Source organism: Pelobates fuscus, chromosome 10 (assembly GCF_036172605.1).
Source record: "Pelobates fuscus isolate aPelFus1 chromosome 10, aPelFus1.pri, whole genome shotgun sequence".
NCBI classification, from domain to species: domain Eukaryota; kingdom Metazoa; phylum Chordata; class Amphibia; order Anura; family Pelobatidae; genus Pelobates; species Pelobates fuscus.
In genome coordinates, this window is record NC_086326.1 from 81,151,958 (window position 1) to 81,177,636 (window position 25,679).

At 39.3% G+C, this 25,679-nt stretch overlaps 1 protein-coding gene across 2 annotated transcripts in view; it reads right to left on the reverse strand.

The window, feature by feature from the left end:
• PSD (pleckstrin and Sec7 domain containing) overlaps positions 1-25,679 on the reverse strand; it is a 255,001-nt gene that overhangs the window by 172,568 nt on the left and 56,754 nt on the right. The window contains exons 5-6 of one of the 2 annotated variants that reach the window (XM_063435023.1): positions 4,613-4,807; positions 2,490-2,570 (exon numbers count right to left, since the gene is read on the reverse strand). In XM_063435023.1, the coding sequence (XP_063291093.1) occupies positions 2,490-2,570; positions 4,613-4,807 (276 nt within the window). Of the gene's footprint in view, positions 1-2,489; positions 2,571-4,606; positions 4,808-25,679 lie in introns of both variants that reach the window. The other variant, XM_063435022.1, reaches the window with a different exon arrangement.

Consider the following 25,679-nt stretch of genomic DNA (forward strand, 5'->3'; position numbering starts at 1 on the left):
CTGGATCTCCTGGCAGGAGCTTGGGCCCCAGGAACAAGGAAGTCGTACCTACATGCCTGGAACGCATGGAATGGTTGGTGCATGGAACAACACATGGGTCCCATATCTGCAAATGTGAGTCAGGTTCTGAGTTTCCTGACTTCACTTTACGACTATGGTCTGGCATATCATACAATTAACTTGTATAGATCAGCGATCTCAGCAGGCCATCAAGGCTGGAATGGACTTCAAGCAGGAAAGCACCCAGTGGTGTATAGACTTCTATGTGGCATCAAGTTTGCACGCCCACCAAGACCTAAATATGCAGCCTTATGGGATGTTGGCCTAGTTCTCAGACTTTTCGAAAATTGGCAAAGAAATGAGGAACTCTCGATCAAGCAACTCACTTCTAAGTTGATTACGCTATTGTGTCTAATCTCCTGTAAACGTGTCTCAGATGTCGAGCACTGGACCTCATGGCACGCTCATTTACACCAGAAGGAGTCTCCTTCAACATATCGAGACGTACGAAGACATCCATTACATCAGTCTTCTACCCAGCCCTTCCATATAACGTTAAGTTATGTCCAGTAGCCTGCCTCAAGGAATATGAGGCAAGGACCGTCTCGATTCGTGATTCCCGGTATCCAGATCTGTTTCTGGCACTCCAACAACCTCACCATCCGGTTTCTACTATCACCATATCTCGCTGGGTTAAATGGATCATGGAGTCGGCGGGCATTGATACCTCCACATACGGAGCACATTCTGTAAGGGGTGCTATGGCATCAAAAGCCGTTTATCTCTTGCTGCTGAGGAATAAAAGAAAGAGAATAGCATAATACTCGCCTCCGTGTCCTTTATAAAATCATGACTTTACGTCATGAAATTAGTAAAATCTGGTAATTAAATTGCTGATACGTGTGATGTTTCTAAGTTGGTGATTTTCAAACCTTTTCTGGTTGAAACCAACTTTCAACATGATATGGATCACAAGAAGCACGCACCCACTGGGCATCTTGCAAGAATACCTACTTAAAATTTGTTAATATTTAAAAAGTTAATAAATCTTTTATCAAAAAAACTCTTACTTTTCACATTTAGCCTATGAAGCACTGTTTGAATACCACAGCTCAAGACAATGTTTGCAAGTGTTAAACGGATTAATTATCACATCCGTTTGCACACAAGTCCCAGATACAGTCCTCGAGAGCAGTGGTTCCCAACCCAGTCCTCAAGTACCCCCTAACAGTCCAGGATTTAGGGATTACTATGTTGTGTCTAAGGGATTTTGAGAAAAAAACAAAACGCTTTAGACACAACAGGGTAATCCCTAAATTCTGTACTGGTAGGGGGTACTTGAGGACTGGGTTGGTAACCCCTGCTCTAGTGTCGCAACCCCAACATGGAAAGAAACAAGGAACTTTATGACTTGGGAGCAATGTTTTGTGTAGAATACCGCAAAAAAAGTTGGCTTGCTGCATTAATGGACTAGTTTTGAACCTCTCAACCTATTATACTTAAAGGGCTACACTATCCCTTTTTTCTGGGGGGGGGTGGGACCTTTCCAGTGTAAAAGGCCCTATTGGGTACGATGAAAAAGGTTCACCCACCCCCATTTTGCAGCACACAAAAAATGGTGTCTTACTTGGAATCCGTCGCTGGGCAAAGCTCCCAGCACTTATCTTCCAAGCCCCCTCCTTTGACGTTACTGAGGCCTCACATGGTCAAATCACCGGCATCTCACAGAGACGTCTGTGATTGGCCCATTTTGCTGTCTCAGAGCACATGTGCGCTCTTCAGGCCGCGAGGGGAAGGAGTAGAGAAGGAGTGAGGGTTTAAAAAACAATGAAAAAAACAAACAAACAAAAAACCACAGATGTAAAACATGCACAGAATTGACACTGGCAATCTTATAAGGATGTAAAATTAAGGCATCAATATGAATTCATGACAGTAATTTAGGACAAAATAGCTAAGGTGGAAAATAGTACTATATTAAATGTATATTCCAAATGTCCCTATTTAGGAGGGATGGTACCTATTTTGGACCCAAATCCATTTGGTCCTCTTTTCTTTTCTAATGCAGGAACTCAACAGCAATAATACTTATAATAATGTGTCTTTAAAATACAATAAATGTTTTTTTTTAGAAATCAGTCTGTGCATCCAGGATAATTTGTCCTTGTTCTATATTGACTGTTATTTACAATAACAACTTATGTGACCAAATCATGAAGTTACCGATTTTGGCCAAACATACCAACACCCATCCAATTGAAGTATCCCTCTTTGATTATTTGAAATGTTGGGAGGTATACATTAGCAGCTATAGTGATGTTTCCAATTTTGTAATCAAGGCCATAAAGCTCATGTCAACTTGCTACTCTGAATTAACCCCAAGTTCCCATGTTACTTAGAATCCAAACATTTTGTTTTTGTAATAGAAAATGCTTTATGAATTGTTTTCTGTTACCATTACTAAAAAATATAAATATTACATATCTTACCTGAGAGCTTGATCAAGAGACATTCCAGTGAACACAAAAAACTTCAGGTATTCTTCAGCAACCATCTTACTGAACTCATTGCTGCAAGACATAGGAAAATAAAAAGGTTACTGGCCCTTAGCCAAAAACCACAAATGTCAGGAAAAAAACAAACAATAAATACAAATACACACGTTTACCAGGAAAATGTTACAAAAGCTCACAATTTATTGTCTGGGCCAAACCCAAAACTGGAGGGTGAAAGAGTGGAAATGTGAATGCACAAGGAAGAATTACATTATTTAAAAACTCTTTTGTAAAGGTTACGTAACCCTGTAAGGTTCTACAAGCTCTTGGGTATAAACAAGGAATAGACCCCTCACCCCCTAGTTATCCCATACCAAAGTTTTTGCACTATCACCTGACAGCACACTGAGCTAGTTCATATATCTCCTTACGGAATGTCTATCGCTCCCTACTGAACAACCTTGGATTTACCTTTAACGTGCATGTTATCTAACCCGAATCTGGCCCAGAATTGTAGTACCATGAGCCCATCACAACCCTATGCCTTGGGTATTTTACCGGTTTTATTAAAAAGAAATGGCGCTGACCGTGAAACATGCTATACCACTCTGCATTGTATTGTACTTGCTCTCGTGAGCACATTGTTATATCATTGTGATTTTTCTGCTTTTGTGACTCCCAAGCACCGCAAAAATAAAGATTTAAAAATATATATATATATTCTGGAAGTTGTCAGTCATCTTGGGTGGCGGGTTATCTGGGGAGGCAAGAGCGTGATATCCCTGTTGTATAAAGTCTTTAAATGTTATCTAAATGCATTTTTCTTTCATTTAATTACTTGACAGTCTGGCTCAAGTAAAAATCGATTCAGCTTTGCATACACATACAGACACCGTATACAAAACCACTTTCATTGTTTAATCCGTGAAACTAGTACGGAAATCTTGATTTTGGGTGAATTCCACTCACTTTTGATCGAAGAACAACAGTAGTGAGTGGGTGAAGTCTATAACGCTCCACCAAAGCCTTGGCCTGCTCAATGGTACATGCCATCCCAAAACATGAACCTTTGGGTCTTCCATTTTCCTACTCCCCCTCCTTCGTGAGGTTACATGAGTTGTTTCAGGACACCCCTCTGTCAGCATACTGGGGGTCTATTAATAGTCAACATGAGGAAATTACAGCAAATCCTCATATTGACTTGTTCACATAAGCATAATGTAGGGAACCAAGTTCTTTAATACAGACTTCTCAAGAATATGCATTCAATTTTCTTGACCAAGATGCACTAAATACTCAATAAAGAGTAGACTTGTGCAAAGTGAAAAAATGTGCTTTGGCTGAATCAAGTCATCCCAAAAAAAACAAAAAACTTTCAGGATGGCTGAATTTTGGTTTAGACAGGTCAGCCCTGACAAATTTCATTAAAGAAGAAATATTCAGAAAAAAAAGAATCAAACAGGAAAACGGTCCAGTGTACTGCAAAATCTATACATAATAAAACGGGCACATTTTCCTGCCATTTGATTCACACATTATCAAGTGAGAAAAAGTAGCCAGTAGAGGAAAACAAGAGGAGAAGCAATAAACATGATCTATATTTATATACTATATATTTATTAAATATGAGATATATTTTTTACTGATCCTCTATTGGTCTCTTCTCACTTTATCTGTGAACAAAATTAACACTTAATGATGTCCTGTTAGCCATCAATCATCTTTTTTTACCCCCATCAATTGTGTTTTTTGGTGCCATAGGTGGAGTTCAGAATCATAAATCAAATGAACATGCTTGTCCATTGCGTTTTTCATTTGGTTTGTGATTCTGCTGCATTTCAGTTCATAGTTCGGGAATGAGAATGATCACCCAATTGGACCAAATTCTGATTAATTGTAGTTCATAAAGAAACAAATCCCCAAGTGCTAGAATGGTATGACCATGTATGGAAAACATGTTGGCATGCAGCGTCAAGATGTCAGGATGGATCAGTGAAGGACTGTTGAGCTGTTAAGGGTGGTTGATCAATGATGAAATCCACCATAAGGTTCACCACACCACAGATACTGGATGACAGGTCTTTGGTATATATAGTCCTTACAATACCCACACGTACTTCTTCCCCAGGTGCCTGGCCACATCAGCTTTCTTGAACCCATCCAGATTATACAATCTCTTTGCCAGACGTTTTGCCGCTTCTTGGTCAGCCTTATGTCCGTTAGACAAAGTATCCGTGCTTCCTAAAGCCAAACGCTCAGTACTGTCCATCTCAGAGTCAAATTCCGAGGCCAGATTGCCAAGGGGAGGTTCACTGAACATAAAACAAAACATAAAAAAAGGAAGTCAATCACATCAGCTAATGGATTGCAAACGACGATCTATAAATGCAGTACAGGAGTAAAGCCAGTGGAGTTCAAGCTCATTTGGCTGAGAATTGTTATGATGGGTTAAGGTTCATCTGCATAACTAATTTTAACAAATAATCCCAGCATGTTCATTTCTACATACAGATTAAGAATATCACGTTTTAAAATTTACACCTAAGCAAAGGACAGTCTGGCATTTTGATGAGCTACATTTTATACATAAATAAATTATACAAACACATAACATCCTACCAAGACAGATAAAAATAACAGCAAACTTGTTGTAGATATTTCCTAAAGCACAATTTCTAGGTAAAGGACTTATTTTTTTATGTATTTATGATTTTTTTATCAAAAGAAATTCTAATTCACTAGCATGTACACAAGAAAACATCATGTTTATCATCTTGGGAACATACAGTGTGCAAATTGTTTATACCGTCATACAGTACATTTTACTTATGAATTTTATTGAACGTTTTACTGGAATAAAAAGGCAAGCAATATATTAAACATCAAAAAACAAATACCGCAATGCTTAAAGGGACACTGTAGTCACCAAAACAACTTTAGCTTATTGAAGCAGTTTTGGTGTCTAGATCATTTCCCTGTAGTGTCACGGCTCAATTCTCTGCCATTTAGGAGTTAAATCACTTTATTTATGCACCTTATTCACACTTCCCTGCATGTGACTTGCACAGCCTTCCTAAACACTTCCTGTAAAGAGTCAGCTAATGTTTATACTTCCTTTATTGCAAATTCTATTTAATTTAAAATGTATTCTAGCCCGAACTGTTGATAGCTTGTTAGACCCCACCGAAGCATTCGTGCATTAAAGTTCACTTTAGAGGCAATAAGAACTTTTAAAGTAAGTTACATTTAATTGAAAGTGAAACCATTTTTTTCCCATGCATGGTGTGTGAGTCACAGCCAGGGGAGGTTATATGGACAGAAACAGGACAGGGGAGGGCTGTATGGACAGAAACAAAAGGGATTTAACTCCTAAATTGCAGAGATTATACCGATTGGAAAAAGCCCACATAATGGGTGAAACGCGTCTAGGAGGTCAACAGGATTTTAATATATTAATTTATTTTTATTTTGTATAATTAAAGTGATTAATTATTTTAATCTACTTCACACCTTTGCTTTATATCCTATTTTCCTTGGGTTGGAACAAAGGAGGAATTGCCACTCCTTATTTGGCAATGTATGCAAAAACTTGGAGCCAGTATTCTATGGGCTCCAGGTAAAGGTGAGCAAGACTTCTTTACCTATACTTTCATTTATCATCATTTGAAAGTATGTTTCACTATTAAATGCTCCTTTTGTGTTTTACTTCATTTATGTTCTTAACTGGAGGATCTTTATTTTCAGAAGAGGTACAGTTACCGCCAGAAGGGCACTAATACGTGTACGTTCAGAGCCATATCGTCAAAAAGGCTCAAAATATTGTAAGCAAATATACACCACCATCTTACTTTTATGCTAATTTTATACATTTTGTTGCACTATGTATTTTATTGTTTCTGCTTCTCTTTTATGTCAATAAGAACTAATTACCTCATATCCAGAGAGGGGTAAGTGTGAACTAGATATTTGAAGCGCTGAACTCGCACTTTAAAGATTTTGTGGTGGTGGTGGTCCATAACTTAAGCATTGCGGTATTTGGTTTTTGATGTTTGTAGGTGGGATGTTTTTGGGAGTTCCCACAGAGTGCCACAGCTGCTGATTGTTGATTTCATTCTTACATATATTAACAATAAGCGCCATTATATATACACTTCTTTCTTTTTTTTTTTTTTTTTTTTACAATATATTAAACATATTTAACTCATGACTTTGCGTCACATCTTTACTATTGGATAATAGTAACCCCTTAAGGACACAACTTCTGGAATAAAAGGGAATCATGACGGAATATTTCCATCGTGTGCCTTAAGGGGTTAAATAGGACTATAGACCCCCCAAAAAAGAGAGAGAGAAGAAGAGAGCCAATATTTACAAATCCTCCTACATAGGGGGTAACCCATATATGTGAATGAACACGACAGCAAAGAGAGAGAGTAGAAGGATATAATATATATATATATGTGGAATTCCATCTATAACTGTACAGGTTACTAACTATAATCTGTACAGTTACAGGTAGAATTCCACTTATATATATTTGCTGCCTTGTTTACTCCAACTATAGAATACTAGCAAACCAGATCATTACTGGGCAGAGTGGCAGTTTTACAAACAATGCATACTACAGTTATTCAGTGGTCTTGTTTTTTTTTTTGCATTTTGTTAATGTATATACATAAACTAGGGTTTTAGTCCCACAAATAAATGTGTCCTACGTCTGAAATGAAAGGCAAGTTTCATGCAGATCCAGAAACCTCAGAGTACTATGTCTGGATATAGCTGTATCCCTTTAGGCAAAATGAGAGGTCCAAGTATGGAGACACTCTGCCCACTTGAAGATAACGGCGTATTTCTTAGGTGAACTACAGAATTCACAAGCTACCAGAGAGTTAAAAAAAAAAAAAAAATCCAATTGATTGCAATGTTCCCATGTAATCTCAAGCATTCATGTATTGATTTCCTTGGGTAGCAAGGGAATGCTGCAGACTGACATTTCTACTGTCTCCTATTAGCATGAGGAGCTAAAGCTGTCTTTGTAAACAGGCACTAAGGCAATATTTTAACAGTATTCTTGCACCTTAGACATCTGCAATGTCCCTTTAAGCAACATTTGTGCCGGTTTGATTAACACATTGCTTGTGTCACGTGCCTTTCCAACAGGCCATTAAATAATTCCCTAAAATTTCTAAAGAATATATTTCTGAACTTAAAAATAGAGCTTCTTGTAAAATTATTATATCTACAAAAATACTGAGTTTAAGAAGCTGCCATACACCCACAACTATGTTGTTTTATTATAGTATCCATGGCAACATCCACAACGAGAATAATGTATAAATAATGGATCTACTGCTCACACAAAGCACAATCTCTATAAAGATTTTTTTTTCTCTTGTGCCTGAATATTCGTAATACAGATGTATAATGTGTTTTTCATCCCTTGCTCTTGAATGGTACAGCGGTTAAGGAGTATTACAGCGGTTAAGAGTAATGTACATTTTCAGTTAATGCACGGTTTCTGGGTTAATGTTAGGGTTAGCGCTATTGTAGTGTATGAGTTAAGGGTTAGTGTTATAATAGTGTAGTATAGGAGTTCAGCATTCGTGTTAGGGTAGTGTAGTAATTAACTTTACAAATTAGTATAGTGGAGGGAGTAAAGATTGGTTAGTGTTAATGAAGTGAAGGGATGTGTGTTCCAGTGCTGCCCCCAAATGGCATAGAGGTGACCGTTTATTACTGGAAATAATTCCTATCACAGATGTTTCCATCGATTAAGTAAGGCTTTCTAATACATGATCTGCCCGTTGAGATGATACATCATGTAGATTTATCTATGACTCCGTTCTAAAATAGCATTCTAATCCAACTCATTTATCTTTTACTATTAATAGCAATATCATTTCGTGTGTCTTTGTATTTTCTCTAACATATGCAAAAATATCCATACACATGCTCATATATACTAGAAATTGACATAAATGGTTCATTAGATGTGTTTTTGTTTTTGGTTCGGAATGTGTTATTGACTGTAAATGTGTAAAAAGGTAGGAGCTCTAATGGATGCAACAGAATCAACAGTTGAACATATAACACTGGAAATCTGATTTAAAAAAATAAAATTAGCACAGGCAGACAGTATATAAAAAAAATAAATGATCTATAGCAGCACCACCATGATTTAATGCAACAAAATACTGCTTTGATCAAGACCACTAATGCCTCGTTTCCACTGAGCGGATCGGTTCGGGTTGGTACAGTTTGGAAGGTTTAGAATGGACCAGTCCATTCTGGTGAGCGTTTCCACTGAAAGTCAGACCTTCAGGGCCATGCAGGGTTTAGAAAAAATGCTCTTCCTGTCCACCAATCAATGGATTGTATAGTAGTTCCGCCCTAACCGAACCGTTCCATTTTCTATGGCCCTACATCTGAAGCAGGACCCTGAATGGATTGGTACGGTTCGCTTGTATGGACCACTTTCATAATGGAAACACCCAAAATAGCGAACCGTACCGAACTGAACCGAACCGATCCGCTCAGTGGAAACGAGGCATTAATGCTACAAATCCTAATCAATAACTATTTCACATTCATTAATATTCTCAATCAGTGAATGCACTCAAGGCATGAAAATACACATTTCTCTTATTGCAGAAGTTCAATGATCATATTTTTTCACAACCTATTTAAAAATCCACACTTTTCTAGTCAGGAAGCATTTGTCATGAGCATGGCTTCTGAAATTAAAGGGTCACCCTAGGCTGAAGTTGACCATTTGTTATGCATTAAAATAGATGTCAAAAAGCAATATACAAATGAAACTCATTTCTTATATTTACCTTGCTAACTGTGTAGGTTCTGGAGGCAAAATGTGAACACTGGATGTTTTATTTAATAAATAGCTGCTCAGCTGAAAACTATAGAATTTATATATACATATATATATATATATATATATATATATGTATGTGTGTGTGTGTATATATATATATATATATATATATATATATATATATATATATATTATGCTATATAATAGAAATACTGAGCAGTTTGAGTTCTGCTTCTTTTTCACTCAAATCATTTGAAGATTCTGTAAGGTTCTCCCATATAAAGCTATGATAGAACGAATACTAGTAGGGATTTGTATGGTGTGCATGCTTGTGTACGGTCAATGGAAATTGTAGAACATTTGTTCTGCTCCTGCTTTTCACGTGCCGATTCATCAACTATTTCCCTTAAACACACATGCTTCATTCAAGCATACCTGCTAACATTGGAATGAATGGAAATGGAACCTTGGTGGGTGGGGCATGTCAACCTGGAGTCAAACACGCAAGACTGACTGATAGACTCTCAGGTCTGCTCCGGACATAGAAGACCATGCAGAGAGAGCTTCTGAAGCACCATCTGCATGGTTCTAGAGCCTACTGCACTGTGAGCATGTCTAATGATGTCTAATAAGCTCCCTGAAGACAGTTCCCAAGAGGAAAGACACCAGTGAACACAATCGGGGCGGAGGGACAGGTCCCTAAAACACAGTTCAGCCCACCAGAAAGTGGACAGTTGTGAGGCCCGATTTGTGGTTCAGTTACCTTTTCCATAGTCAAACAGCCCGTAATAATATTAATTAAAAAAGTGACTTTTTAAATTACTCAATAAGGGCATAAGGGCTATTCACTAAACACTGAATGTTATCCAACTAATTCTCAACTGCAAAATTTAGTCAAAATAGATGCTTCCTAAATATTCTCTAACTCTGCTACAGAATGGTGATTTTCTCCTTAATTCTGTCATTTAAATCTTATCAGCTTTAATGTAGTACATCAAGACCAACCTTGAATATATTATATTTATTGATATCTATGTTACTGAATAAACAGTTGTGGGAAGGACAGTGTTTGCTGACAGTTACATGGGAGTAACCTTACTTACCATAACGTGTATTTTTAACAAAAAAAATGTTTTCCTCCTTTCATGATCAATATAATTATATTTTTCAAACGACATTAGCGAATCATTGTTGAAAAAACTATCAATATTGTTTATGAATTTGGAGCGACAGTCAAATCTATTTGTGGATAATAATGATTTAGGATAGAAAGCGGCATAGCTCTTGACCAAGACAAGTTGGGTTTTAAACTTTTAAACAATACATCCCAAGCTTTTATTTAATTCTTTATTTTATTTGTGCATAATAAGAAGAACATACGTTTGCACTGCCACGACAGCTGGTGCATACCGATTCGTAAACATATTATAACATTGGTATGGCATCAATAACATAGCACATTTTTTTATTTTTAAAAGTCAGATTATGTAACAAGTCGAACGTTGGTCATGCTTATACAGTTCGAACTACTGCACGTTTTTAAATCAAGAGATAATCTAGTAATGATTTTTAGTAGTATGTGACCTGTAGTTTAACAAAACGTTGTGTAAACATGTGTGTAGATCAAGCATTGAAGCTTATATAATATATGCAGTATGACTAGTTGCTGATATTCAGTTATGCAAAGGGTTGACACTCTGACTAAACAACTTAGTTAAGTAGGCTCAGACAATTTAAGAACATTATAAAAGTTAATAACATGAGTTTAGCAACGAGGGGTAAAATAAACAGTTTAAATGGTCTCAAAAACAATTTAAGATTAAACGCCCACGTGAATAGTGAACCCTCTAGGGCTGAGTAGGTGTATGAGCATCGTTTGTCATTAATGCCAGTTGCTCTGTGCCACATAGCTAACAGGTGAGATTATCAATGGAGTTGAATGGCTAACACGATGTAGGTTGATTGCAGGCCTATTCAGTGTGAATGTGTCAGCCAATCGGCATGTTGTGTGTAATATGTGGCTAGGTACACGTGATTCTCTATCACTAGGCGTTTAATAATATTTTCACTTGCACACATTTTTATAAGTAATACTCAAAAATGGTTAACATTAACTTCATATTTGACTATGGATAAACCAACTGCAGAGGATAATGTAATATAGAGGTCTCTAGCTAGGACATCTGTGCTTGTAAATGAACAAGGTAAACCATGGGTTAAACACTTAACAGTTTGCACAGTCAGGTAAGGTGGCTGCTATTAGTAGATATCGTGCCTGGCAGCTTAGGCACGGACTGTATGTTCCGTTCAAGTTCAGCCGACTCCTGACACTGGGAGACGTTGATGGTCTGTTGGGCAGTCCCTCTGGGTCTTGAACACATATGAAGGCCAGTGGGACCGAGTTGTCACAGGGGGTCCAATGTTGGTCATGGTCGGTACCTTCTTCTGTTTCGGTCTGTGTTTTGCTGCGTCCCGTAATCTGCTGGGACGCCACTGTGTAGGCCTCCCCGCCTTCAGCGCCGGCCTCCCCAGGTGGCGGCTGATAATTATGGGTGGTTTGTTCCGATTGCCTGGTCGCTTTTGGCAAGATGTTCTCTTTATGGCTCCCGGCCCATGGGGGTGGTTGCCACTCATGGCTGGTGCTGGGCCCCGTGGGGTGTCGCTGTGTGATCCGCGGCCATTTTGGGCTGCCATCCGCTGGGCTGTTGCTGGGGGGTCTTGTTGGGGACCTTTTGCTTTTGCCGCCAATTTCGCCCAGAAAGCCACCAAGATTGCATCAGGGTTAGCCTCTAGGCTCCCCTGGGGCACCGGCTTGCTGTGAGTTGTTAGTCTCTGTGTTTGGCTGTGACAGGTGCGTGAATCCACCACCTCGTGCATCCGAGTATATTCCGTGGCCCCGCTGCGTCGTCCGCTGGGGGCCATCCGCTCTGTAAGTGGTGAAGTACGGACCGGGATATCCCCCCCGGTCCAGAGGGGGGGAAGCGGAGCTCTGTGTGGTCCCACTGGGAGAGAAAATCCGGGATGGGTGATCGGCCGCCTCACCCGCCCGTAATCCCCGCAAGGCCGCAACCGCTCGGCAAGGACCCTGGCAGCTGGCATCCCGATTTTTCAGACCGGAACACTCAGGCCGTTGTCTACGTTGGGTAAGTCTCTTTTGGGGTCCCTTAATGAGCGGCAGGAGGTTCGATTAGTCGCTCGGGTAGGTAATTTGCTGTGGAGCTCCTGCAAGTTGCGACCGTCCGCCATGCTGGTCCGGCCCCGCCCCTCCATCCCAAGCTTTTAATGAGATTTTCGTTGATGGAAACATTGCAGATAATTTTGGTCTTTTAGAAATAGGGAGCCAAATACATTCTTTAGTAGAGTATGGGTGTAATTTTTCTGTTTCCATCTCTAACCTTCTTGGTTTATGTGAATCTAAATTAAATTTAATAGCAGCTGCTGCATTGGCTGCATAATACTATTTTTGGAAAACGAACACCACCAAGGCTCCCCAACCCTTAAAGTTCTGTAGAACCACTAACTTAACTCTGCACATTCTGTTCCTCCAGAAAAATCCGAGAAGATCCAAATGTATCTTCTTAAATAAATACAAGGGACAAGAGACCAGATCAATACAGACAAAAACCACTATTTTGGATTTAAACATTGATAAAACATCAAAATAAATTATTAAAGCAAAATATAATTTCTCCTGGACAAGTAAATAAATGCCATGTTTAGGTATCAACAGGGCCGGACTGGGGATACAAAGCAGCCCTGGATAAAAAATTTATGCCAGCCCCATAAGTCACTGCGCCATATATTGTCGCGTGTAACATGTAAGGCTATGTCTTGCCATGACAGATGATTGAGTAATATATATATATGCATGTCGCTACAGGCTTTTCAACGTAAACACTGACTTTTCAGAGAAAAGGCAGTGTTTACATTGCTTCAAAGTGACACCGCTAGTGACAGTCACTCAGACGGTCACTAGAGGTGCTTCCTGTGTCAGTGCATGTACATTCAGGGCCTCCACACTCTGTAGGTGCTGAACGTTCCCCATAGAGATACATTGATTCAATGCATCTCTATGAGGAGAGGCTGATTGGTGTAACGTTTTGCAGCCAATCCAATGGCAAAGCATTGGATTGGCTGAGATCATCAAGCTTGATGATCTCAGTCATAGAGGCAGGGCCAGTCGAGGGGAGACCAGCTCGCTGCGTGGGGAAAAAAAAGGTGAGCAAAAACACTATTTTTAAACACACATATACACCATGACAGACACAGAAACACACATATACCATGACACAGACAGACACACACCCCATGACAGAGACACACACACACACCATACAGACAGACACCATGACACAGACAGACACACATATACCATGACACACACACCATGACACAGACACACACACCATGACGGACACACACACCATGATGGACACACACACCATGACACAGACATACACACACACCATGACGGACAGACACACCATGACACAGACATACACACACACCATGACAGACAGACACACACACACACACACACACACCATACAGACAGACACCATGACACAGACAGACACACACACATATACCATGACACACACCCCATGACGGACAGACACACACAGACATACACACACACACACACACACCATACAGACAGACACCATAACACAGACAGACACACACACACCATACAGACACACACCATGACACAGACACACACCATACAGACAGACACACACCCCATGACACAGACACACACACCATGACAGACAGACACACACCATACAGACAGACACCATGACACAGACAGACACACACCCCATGATGGACAGACACACACACCATGACGGACAGACACACACACCATGACGGACAGACACACACACCATGACGGACAGACACACACACATACACCATGACACAGACAGACACACACACCATGACACAGACACACACACACCATGACACAGACACACACACACCATACAGACACCCACCATGACACAGACACACACACACACCATGACACAGACACACACCATACAGACACACACACACCATGACACAGACACACACACCATACAGACACACACACCATACAGACACACACACCATGACACAGACACACACACCATACAGACACACACACCATGACACAGACACACACACCATGACACAGACACACACACACACACCATACAGACAGACACCATGACACAGACAGACACCATAACACAGACAGACACACACACACACACACACCATACAGACAGACACCATGACACAGACAGACACACACACACACACACACCATACAGACAGACACCATGACACAGACAGACACCATAAAACAGACAGACACACACACACATTACTCCTACCTGCCAGGGGGTCGTGCAGTGCAGGAGGCAGCTGGGGCAGGTCTGCTGGCGGCCGTTGGGGCAGGTCTGCTGGCGGCCGCTGGGGCAGGTCTGCTGGCGGCCGCTGGGGGACTTGCACTGGCGGCCGCTGGGGAAGCTGCGCTGGCTCTGCTCTCCCGCCCTTGCGCGCTGCTGAATGAGACCGGTGCCGGAATATGACGTCATATTCCGGCACCGGTCTCATTCAGCTGCACGCTGGGAGAGCAGAGCCAGTGCAAGTCCCCCAGCGGCCGCCAGTGCATGTCCCCCAGCGGCCGCCAGCAGACGGGTTTCTAACACAGGCCTTGGAATATGAAATTTCCCGGTATCCCGGTGGGCCAGTCCGGCCCTGGGTATCAAACTGGCAAGAGATATAAATCAAATTAAATATATTAACTTTTTATCACTACTACGCCACACTAATCACCCATTAAAAAATTGGAGAAATATAGAAACATCATGGATGGGAAGAATTGACATAATAAATGCACACATTCTCCCTATATGTTTAAGATGATCCCTTTAGAATTCTCAGATTGGTGGTTAAGTTTAGCTCAGAAAAGTCTCATAAGTTTTATTTGGAAAGGGAAAAAAACAAGACTAACCCATGAAAGTGTTAGCCCAAAACAATCAAATGGAGGAGCAAATCTCCCTCTAATTAAACATCCCTACAAGCATGTTATATCACATATACAATACTCAACTAAATTGTGTAAAAAGATGAAGGTTGATATCAAATAGAGACGAAGACTTGACATGTGAAAGATCTGAGTTATTTATTATGGTACCCAGAAAAAAAAAAACAATTAAAGAGGCTAGAAGTGACAAAAGTACTCTAGACCAGATTTTGGGGTTCTGGACAGGACTAAAAAACAAATGTGGCACAAAAGACCAGATTCCAGAATCAGTCCCTGTAAACTCATTGGAACAATACATTATGGACATTAATCTAGAGCAGTGGAGACTGAGGGGTATTCTCTCTATAAGCCAAATTACAACATCAAATGAAGTAAAATCATTCCCACAACTAAGACAAGAAATTCAGCTACCAGATTCAAAAATGTTCAATTGTTTAAGGATACAAGTTGTTTATAAACAAAAACCTAATAAAAAAAAAAACAATTATAGTAGATAAACTTTTCAATATTATTAGATACGAACCAGCAAATAAGTTAATATCAAAAGGAATGGATGTTCTGATCCCACTAGATAAACTAACAACAATCTCCGTTTTCCAAGTATGGCAGAAGGATATAAAATATAATATAGACACTGAAAACTAGGATACAGTTTGGGCAAGGTGTAGAAAGGTTATGCATTGTATAAACTGGTTGGACACCCAATTTTAATCTGGAAACTACCCGTCTTCAATTAAATTGGCCAAATATGAATAATAAAATTGGAAGACTACCTTAAGCCCTAGATGGCAGGAGGTTATGAACCAATTACAATTTCAAATAAGAATGGAAAGAAATAGTAACAAATGTTCATGGATCTAAACCATATCAAATCTGGAATTTTTGGATACAAAAATTAGAGCTACAATAACCAATCTAGTCTTGCACTAAAATAAGACTTGCCATATAAATTCTCAGAAGATGATACAATACTTGATAAAATCCGTGGTCATCTCTCTCAGTGTTGGACAATTTGTATGTGCTTTTTATTTTTCCTTGTAGTTGTGTTTTGACAATCCAATGGCTCAAAGAAATAGTACACTTAAGTTTTCTAATGAAATTTGAATAATAGAGGTAATTAAAATGAATTAACTATATTTGTAAAATCAACTATTTCAAATTTACTGTCACAATTTTAAACTAAATCAATGTATTGTATTGCTATTTTATGTAACTAAAAAAATTATAAAAATGTATTAATAAAAAAATTAAAAAAGACAAGGGAACTCAAGGGTATAGATCTTGTAAAATATAAGACTTTAGGGAGAATATTTATTTTGATAGAAGCTATCCTCCCCAAACAGGATAACGCAAGTTCAGACCACCTTACCAACTCTTTTTTAAGTTCTGGCCACAACTTGGCAAGGTTAAATGAATGCATGTTTAACAGGTTCTTGGTCAAATTAATTCCTATATAAGAAAGAAATGACTTTCTCCAATCAAACAGGTATCCCTCCATCAAGGTTTCTAACACAGGCCTTGGAATATGAAATGATAATGCTTGAGTTTTATGCGAATTTTTTTATAATATGATATTTTTCAGAATTCAAGTAAAATGTTCATCAATGGGCCCAAAGATGATAAAATCACATCATTAGGGAATAGGCCCACCTTATGAACACCATTGCCTATTTTAATTCCCTTAATTTCAGTTGTCCTGTGTATGGTCTCAGCCAGGGGTTCCATAACTAGAATGAACAATAATGGTGACAATGGACACTCCTGTCTGGTACCATTAGACAACAGGAACGTATCAGAAACAAAGCCTGATGCATATACTTCTGCAGATGGTCTGCAGTACAGTGCGAAAACTGCATCAATAAAAAAGGAAGGCAAGTTCATCCTGACCATCACCTCTCTCAGATAGCCCCAGTGGATTCTATCAAACGCCTTCTCAGCATCCAAAGATAGGAGGGTAGGAGTACTATCAATTTTAATTTGGTGAATCAAATTAATGAATCTTCTGGTGCCATTTGATGCTTGTCTGCCCATAACAAATCCCACCTAGTCATTGTTAACATTGTTCGGCAAACATGTTACTAATTTTAGTTGGGTGGGTAATTTTATTTTTCTGATCGTTATATAAAAATTCAATTCTTGATTGCTGGTTTGTTTGGCTGAGTTTAGCTGCCAACAGGGAAGAGGCCTTATTGCCTTTAAAATAAAATGTTTGTTTTAAGCGTCTCAATGCCAAAGCCGTGTGCTCCAATAGAATAACATTCATTTTGTTTTTGATATTAGCCATCATAGTCTAAACTGATCCTAAGGGACTGAATTTATTAGCCCGATTGAGATAACAAAGTTACTTTTCTAATGTTTTTAAATTATTGGATTTAGTCTTTAAGAAACTTGCCCTCTGGAGGAAATGGCCTCTCAGAACCGCCTTATGAGCATTCCACACTGTACTGCAATAAACATCCGAGTCAGTATTGTCATTAAAATAATTGAAGACATTTTTCAGCTAAGATTTTATGCTCACCCTCTGAAATGAAATAATCACACAGTTTCCAAGGCCTGTGTGGTGTCACCGAAAATTCCTCGGAAAGATGTAGAATTAATGGAGGGTATTCAGACCAGCCGATAGGTAGAATATCAGATCTGGTTAGTTACAATGGGTATAGTGGATTCATTAACCAAGAACCTGTCAATTCTGGAGTACATGTTATAGACTACAAAATAGTAGGTGTAATCTCTCTCTCCATCATGCATCAACCACCATGAGTCATAAAGACCCTGTGAAAACAAATGTTGGGAACACAATTTAGCCAGTTTATCAGAGGCACTTGCAGAAGTTGTGTTTATTTGTTCTAGTTCATAATCAATAACAAAATTATTATCTCTACAAATTATAAGCCTCCCTCTAGAAACATTCAGAACCTTCTTTAAACATTTCTTAAGGTATTTAAACTGATCAGTGTTTGGAAAATAAGCATTAGCGATAGTGTTAACTTCCCAAGCCAGATCAGGTACCTGCCATTACCCTCTAAAATTAAATCAGTGGAGACAGCCACATTCATAATTGATACCACTCTAGATTTGGAATTAAACGTGGAATGGAATTGAATTGGAAAATGTTTAATCATAACGTTTGGGATACTGGATGATTTAAAATGAGTCTCCTGTACAAAAGCTATATCAATATTTTTATTTCTCTATACAAGTCTCCTCTAACATTAAATTACATAAATTGTAAAATTGAAAATGATTTGGATGACAGTTGGGCCCACCGGTACTCTGCAATTACGGAGATCCTACAAGAGCAATTTGACATCCCCAATCTTGACCACAGATTTGAAAAATTAAACAATTTTGACCACAAACCTTGAAAAAAAATGGATTTATTTCACCCATATCAAAAATATTTCTGCTTATGTTATTCCCTATTTTTTTTCAGTTCAAGTTTTAAAACCAGATTATATGCTAGTCTGTGAAAAAAATTGGGCCTGCAACGGGACCTGGAGGAATGGCTTACATTCACATAATCTCTCAAATGGATCACACAGTGTTCCAACCGTATAGAAAACTGCTACAAAATTATATACCGGTGGCACCTGGCCCATTCAAGACAAAATAAAATGAACACAAAATATTCAGAAGGTGTTGGAGGGGTTGTGGAGTCCTTGGTACTCTTTCACATATATGGTAGCACTGTGCAAAATTGCAACCGTTCTGGCAGGAAACCCATTCACTGATTAAAAAGATAGATCCGTCAATTATAACATTCTCTCAAAAATCTCCCTAAGACATCCAGTAAATTATTGCGGCCTCGTCGATCATACCTTGTTATTAGAAGTCTACTACTTTACCATCAATTAAGGGAGCACTGATTTTAGTGCTCAATAACAAAAGGTATGAACTGGCGTTGCGGCAACCCTCACCTCAAAAAGTGATTTTGAAGTTTCATTGGGACGCCTGGGAAAGTGATATACGTAAAAAGTTTCTCCTGTAGACAATTCCAGACACCCTGTTACATATTGATATACAATATAGTTAGACATACAATTGGTTCTATTACTCTCTGTATTAGATTTTGACTGGAAAAAAAAAATCCACCATTTTATTATTATACATTTGGATAGTATCCGCCCCCTCCCTTTTTTTGGTTTTGTTTCTTTTTGATCAATATTTTTCCCCTTCCCTTATTATTTCTACTCATTTCTATTGTTAAATGTTGATTTTTTTTAATGCCAAATTAATACTGAAAACCTATTTCTACTAGACTTGTGCATAGTGGAAACATTTAAAAATTAGTTTCAGCTGAATCATCAAGGAAAAACATTTTTTTTTTGGTTTGACTATGTCGGATATTGTCCATGCAAACTATTCTGAAAAGCGATTCTGAAAATGCGATAATGCACCTACCTGTGTACTGTCAAATATAAACATAACTATATCTAAAATACCATGCTAGTCGTTGGTAAAAATGTGATTGGTCATTTAGTAAATATGGAATTTAGATACACATACACACATATACCTTAACGTGTATATAGATATATATGAACATTGGCTTAACCGTATTAGTCCAGTAGACAAGATGCCAATACAATAATAGTATTAGTATTATTAGTATTAATAGTATTGCTCCAGACCTGGGGATAAGAGGAAAAACTCTCCAAATCTGGTATATTTTTTTTAAATATTAAAGTCCAATAAAAAAAAAAAAAACTTTAACCTTTAAGCGGCATATTCTGACCAGCAAATAGAATGCTATTTTACCATCCAAATTCGGTTCATATTTGGTCAAAGTTTGACTTTTTGGAGCATTTGCTTACTTTTGAGTATTCAGTTGCAAATTTTAAGAATTTGTGTGGGTTTTTTTTTTTTTTTGGTGCGTGCCTTGGGTGGAACACTGAATCACGACTAATTAAATCATTATCTGATTGCATCATTATTCAGTTATTTGGATATTTGGAGTTACAAAATTTGGATAACCGGTTCTTCACTCAAAATTTGGATGAACTCCCGAACACTAAAAAACACATCTTCATCAAAATAGCAAAGGTATATTTCATCTATTCTCACTAATGTTTTTAAAAGGGAAGTTATAATTTTTCAGTTACCATGTTAATTTGGTTTGTATAAAAACAAAAAAGGCTGACAGTATTAGCGGGACCACTAGTATAGAGATTAAGTACTGCATGCAAAATGTGTGACTGGGTCTGACAAGGGCATGCGAGATTCGAGAAGTTGGCATATCTTTTGACCACAACTCGATTTCTTGCATGAAACGGAACTACTGTCTATGCTATGTGTCACATGGAGCTCCTGCATAAGTATCCAATCGCCTGACTTATGTCTGTAATGCTTGTCAATGGAAAAATAAAAAAATGATATAAAAAATTTGGATGAACTGCAAATCGGCTAAAATCAATGCACACATCTAATTTCTAATACAATGTTATTTATTATTCTGAAAGTGAATTTCCTTCAATGTGTTGATTGCTATTTGCTTCAATTGAAGAAAGGGAAAAAAGAAAGTTATTTCTGCTTTTAATATGTGTTCTAGATTTATCCATACAAGGAATCAAGTGTTCTATTGGATTCTTTTCAATTGTCGTCTAAATTTATACTGCCCAAAGCATTCAAAAGCATTAAATTAAAAGGATGCTCCATGCACCATAATAACTGTTTGCAAATAGTTCAACACTTAACTTGCTTTTATCAGGCCCCTGGGGTCCTTCCTCTCTGGGTTGTTCTGATAAAACAGAAGTTTAAACGTATGTATTATCATACCAACTTGATTAGCTTTGAACTATATTCATTGGCTGTAAGTGTCCGCTAATGGCTTTTGTGGATGCAGTTTGAAGGGTTACTTAAAGTCACTGAAGTGGTCATGGTGCTTGAAGAAATCATGGTGCTTTGAGTCTGTATATGTAGTGTTTGACTATGAAACGTTACATATACAGTGAAATATCCCTTTGATGCTTGAGGTTTAACTCCACCTCCAGCAGTGTCACTAATGCGTCATTAGCCAGCCCTAGATGGCCAATATAAAGTCAATTCTGTGCATATTGGATTTCTGTCATCAGCTCACACAGCATGCTGGCAACATGTGACCAGTGGTTTTACAGTCTTTCCCTCCATACATACTTGTTCTTTCTGATCTATCTCCCTGTCGTGAAGCGGAGTGATCTCACCATAGGACCAGGCTGCTGGGAGCTTGGGATTACAGGTAAATTTAGCCAATTCTCTATTCTATATTTTTAAAAAAATTTTAATTAAGGACCTTGGACCTAAAAAAGAAGATAAGTGTCAAACTGTAAATGGTTTGACAGATTACTGGTTTATGGTGCCAGTTGACTCTTGGCACCAGAAACACTATAGAGAGTTGGAGTGGTTATGGTGCCTAGAGGGTCCCTTTAATTACCACTACATGCCCATATGTCATGGCAGCACGTTATAGACATTCTAAATGGAACATTACTTGTGTTTTACTCAGCAGAAAGGACAGCCAGCTCACAGCCAGTCCTAGGAAGGCTCAATAGGAAACTCATTTTCACATTAAATCATTGTATAATATTAGAAAATAATATTTGTTTTGTTGTATGTCTCACCATGCCAGTTTTGAAAAAAAACTTTCACTTCTGCTTTATCTGCATCTCTGTCACCTTGTCTATAGTGATCAACTTTTCTTTTTCTGAGCATTGACTCGACTCTTAAGGTTACCAGAGAACTACAAACATGGTTCTCGAGGTTAAAATCCAGGGCCGCCATCAGGGGGTGACAACCGTGACAGTTGTCACGGGCCCGGACTGCTCTGGCAGTCCTGGGCCCCACTTTCCCTCCCTGCACACATAGATAGCGAATATCGCTATCTATGTGTGCAGCCGCGGGCCCCCCCAGCTTCCTGTTACCGCAGAGGGGGCCCAGGCAGCACACAGCCTCTTCTCTTCTCCTCCCTGCTAATAACTCTCGCGAGACCCGGTTTCCATGGCAACGCTCCGCGGGTCTCGCGAGAGTTATTGGAGGAGAGAAGAGGAGAAGCTGTGTGCTGCCTGGGCCCCCTCTGCGGTAACAGGAAGCTGGGGGGGCCCCACCATGCCACCGGGCCACCAGGGATGGAATCTCCCCCCTCCCTAGACACAGGTAAGCAGGGAGGGGGGAGAAACAATTTAATTAATTAATTTTTTTTTTTTTTTTATAATGTTAAAATGCCCCCCCTCCCCCTCCTCATTGGACATTTACACACACACACTACATACACTGACACAACACACACACTACATACACTGACACAACACACACACACACACACACTACATACACTGACACAACAAACACACTATATACACTGACAACACACACTACATACACTGACACAACACACACTGCATACACTGAAAACACACAGACTACATACACTGACACAACACACACACTACATACACTGACACAACACACACATTGCATATACCAACACAACACACACTGCATACACTAACACAACACACACTGCATACACTGACACAACACACATACTGCATACACTGACACAACACACACTGCATACACTAACACAACACACACTCTGCATACACTGACACAACACACACACTGCATACACTAACACAACACACACTCTGCATACACTGACACAACACACACCACATACACTAACACAACACACACACACACTGCATACACTAACACAACACACACTGCATACACTGACACAACACACACTACATACACTAACACAACACACACACTACATACACTGACAACACACACACTGCATATACCAACACAACACACACTGCATACACTGACACAACACACACTGCATACACTAACACAACACACACTCTGCATACACTAACACAACACACACACTTACTACATACACTAACACAACACACACACACTAAATACACTGACAAAACACACACACTGCATACTTTGACGCAACACACACTACATACACTGACACAACACACACTACATACACTGACACAACACACACACTGCATACACTGACACAACACACACTACATACACTAACACAACACACACTACATACACTGACACAACACACACACTGCATATACCAACACAACACACACTGCATACACTAACACAACACACACTGCATACACTGACACAACACACACTGCATACACTGACACAACACACACTGCATACACTAACACAACACACACTGCATACACTAATACAACACACACTGCATACACTAATACAACACACACTGCATACACAAACACACACACTGCATACACTAATACAACACACACTGCATACACTAACACACACAGTGCATACACTAATACAATACACACACTGCATTCACCAATACAACATGCACTCTGCATACACTACACACTAACACACTCACTGCATCCACTATACTGACGCACACTCTGCATTCGCTACACATTACCACACTCTGCATTCACTACACTAACACACTCTGCATCCGCTACACACCAACACACTCTGCATTCACTACACTAACACACACTCTGCATCCGCTACACACTAACACACTCTGCATTCACTACACATTAACACTCTGCATTCACTACACTAACACAGACTCTGCATCCGCTACACACTAACACACTCTCTGCATTCACTACACATTGACACACTCTCTGCATTCACTATACATTAACACACTCTCTGCATTCACTACACTAACACACTCTCTGCATTCACTACACTAACACACTCTCTGCATTCACTACACTAACACACTCTCTGCATTCACTACACTAACACACTCTCTGCATTCACTACACATTAACACACTCTCTGCATTCACTACACATTAACACACTCTCTGCATTCACTACACATTAACACACTCTCTGCATTCACTACACATTAACACATTCTCTGCATTCACTACACATTAACACACTCTCTGCATTCACTACACATTAACACACTCTCTGCATTCACTACACATTAACACACTCTCTGCATTCACTATACATTAACACATTATCTGCATTCACTATACACTAACACACTCTCTGCATTCACTACACTAACACACTCTCTGCATTCACTACACTAACACACTCTCTGCATTCACTACACTAACACACTCTCTGCATTCACTACACTAACACACTCTCTGCATTCACTACACTAACACACTCTCTGCATTCACTACACATTAACACACTCTCTGCATTCACTACAAATTTACACACACACACACACACTACATTCATTACACTGACACACTCTGCATTCACTACACCCTAACACACACTCTGCATTTATTACACACTAACACACACTCTGCATTCACTAAACTATGCACACACTCTGGATTCACTATACTGGCACACACTCTGCATTCACTACACTAACATACACTCTGCATCAACTGTACACACAGCATCCACTACACAAACATCCTGTATTCACAGTACACACACTACATCCACCACAAATTGAAACATTCTGCATTCACTATACACAGACACTGCGTCTAATACACACACTACATCAACTACAGACACTGCATCCACTAAACACATTTCATCTAGTACATACAAACACTACATCCACTACACAAACACACACTACATTACTGTACACACACTACATCCACTACTCAAACACTCTCTGCATTCACTATACATTAACACACACTCTGCATTCACTACAAATTTACACACACACTGCATTCATTACACTGACACACTCTGCATTCACTACACACCAACACACACTCAGCATTCATTACACTTTACACACTGACACACACTCTGCATTCACTAAACTATGCACACACTCTGGATTCACTATACTGACACACACTCTGCATTAACTGTACACACAGCATCCACTACACAAACATCCTGTATTCACAGTACACACACTACATCCACCACAAATTAAAACACTCTGCATTCACTATACACAGACACTGCGTCTAATACACACACTACATCAACTACAGACACTGCATCCACTAAACACATTTCATCTAGTACATACAAACACTACATCCACTACACAAACACACACTACATCACTGTACACACACTACATCCACTACTCAAACACACTCTGCGTTCACTATACACACTGCATCCGCTACACTAACACACTCTGCATTCACTGCACAAACAGTATCTAATACACACAAACACTACATCCATTACACACATTCTAATTCACTTCCACTATACACACCACATTCAGCCCCGCATCATTGTCAGCGCACTAGGTAGGGTGTGGGCGGGCCCGGGAGAGAGGGGTTGGGGGTTGGGGGGGGGGGGGGGGGGGGTGGCAG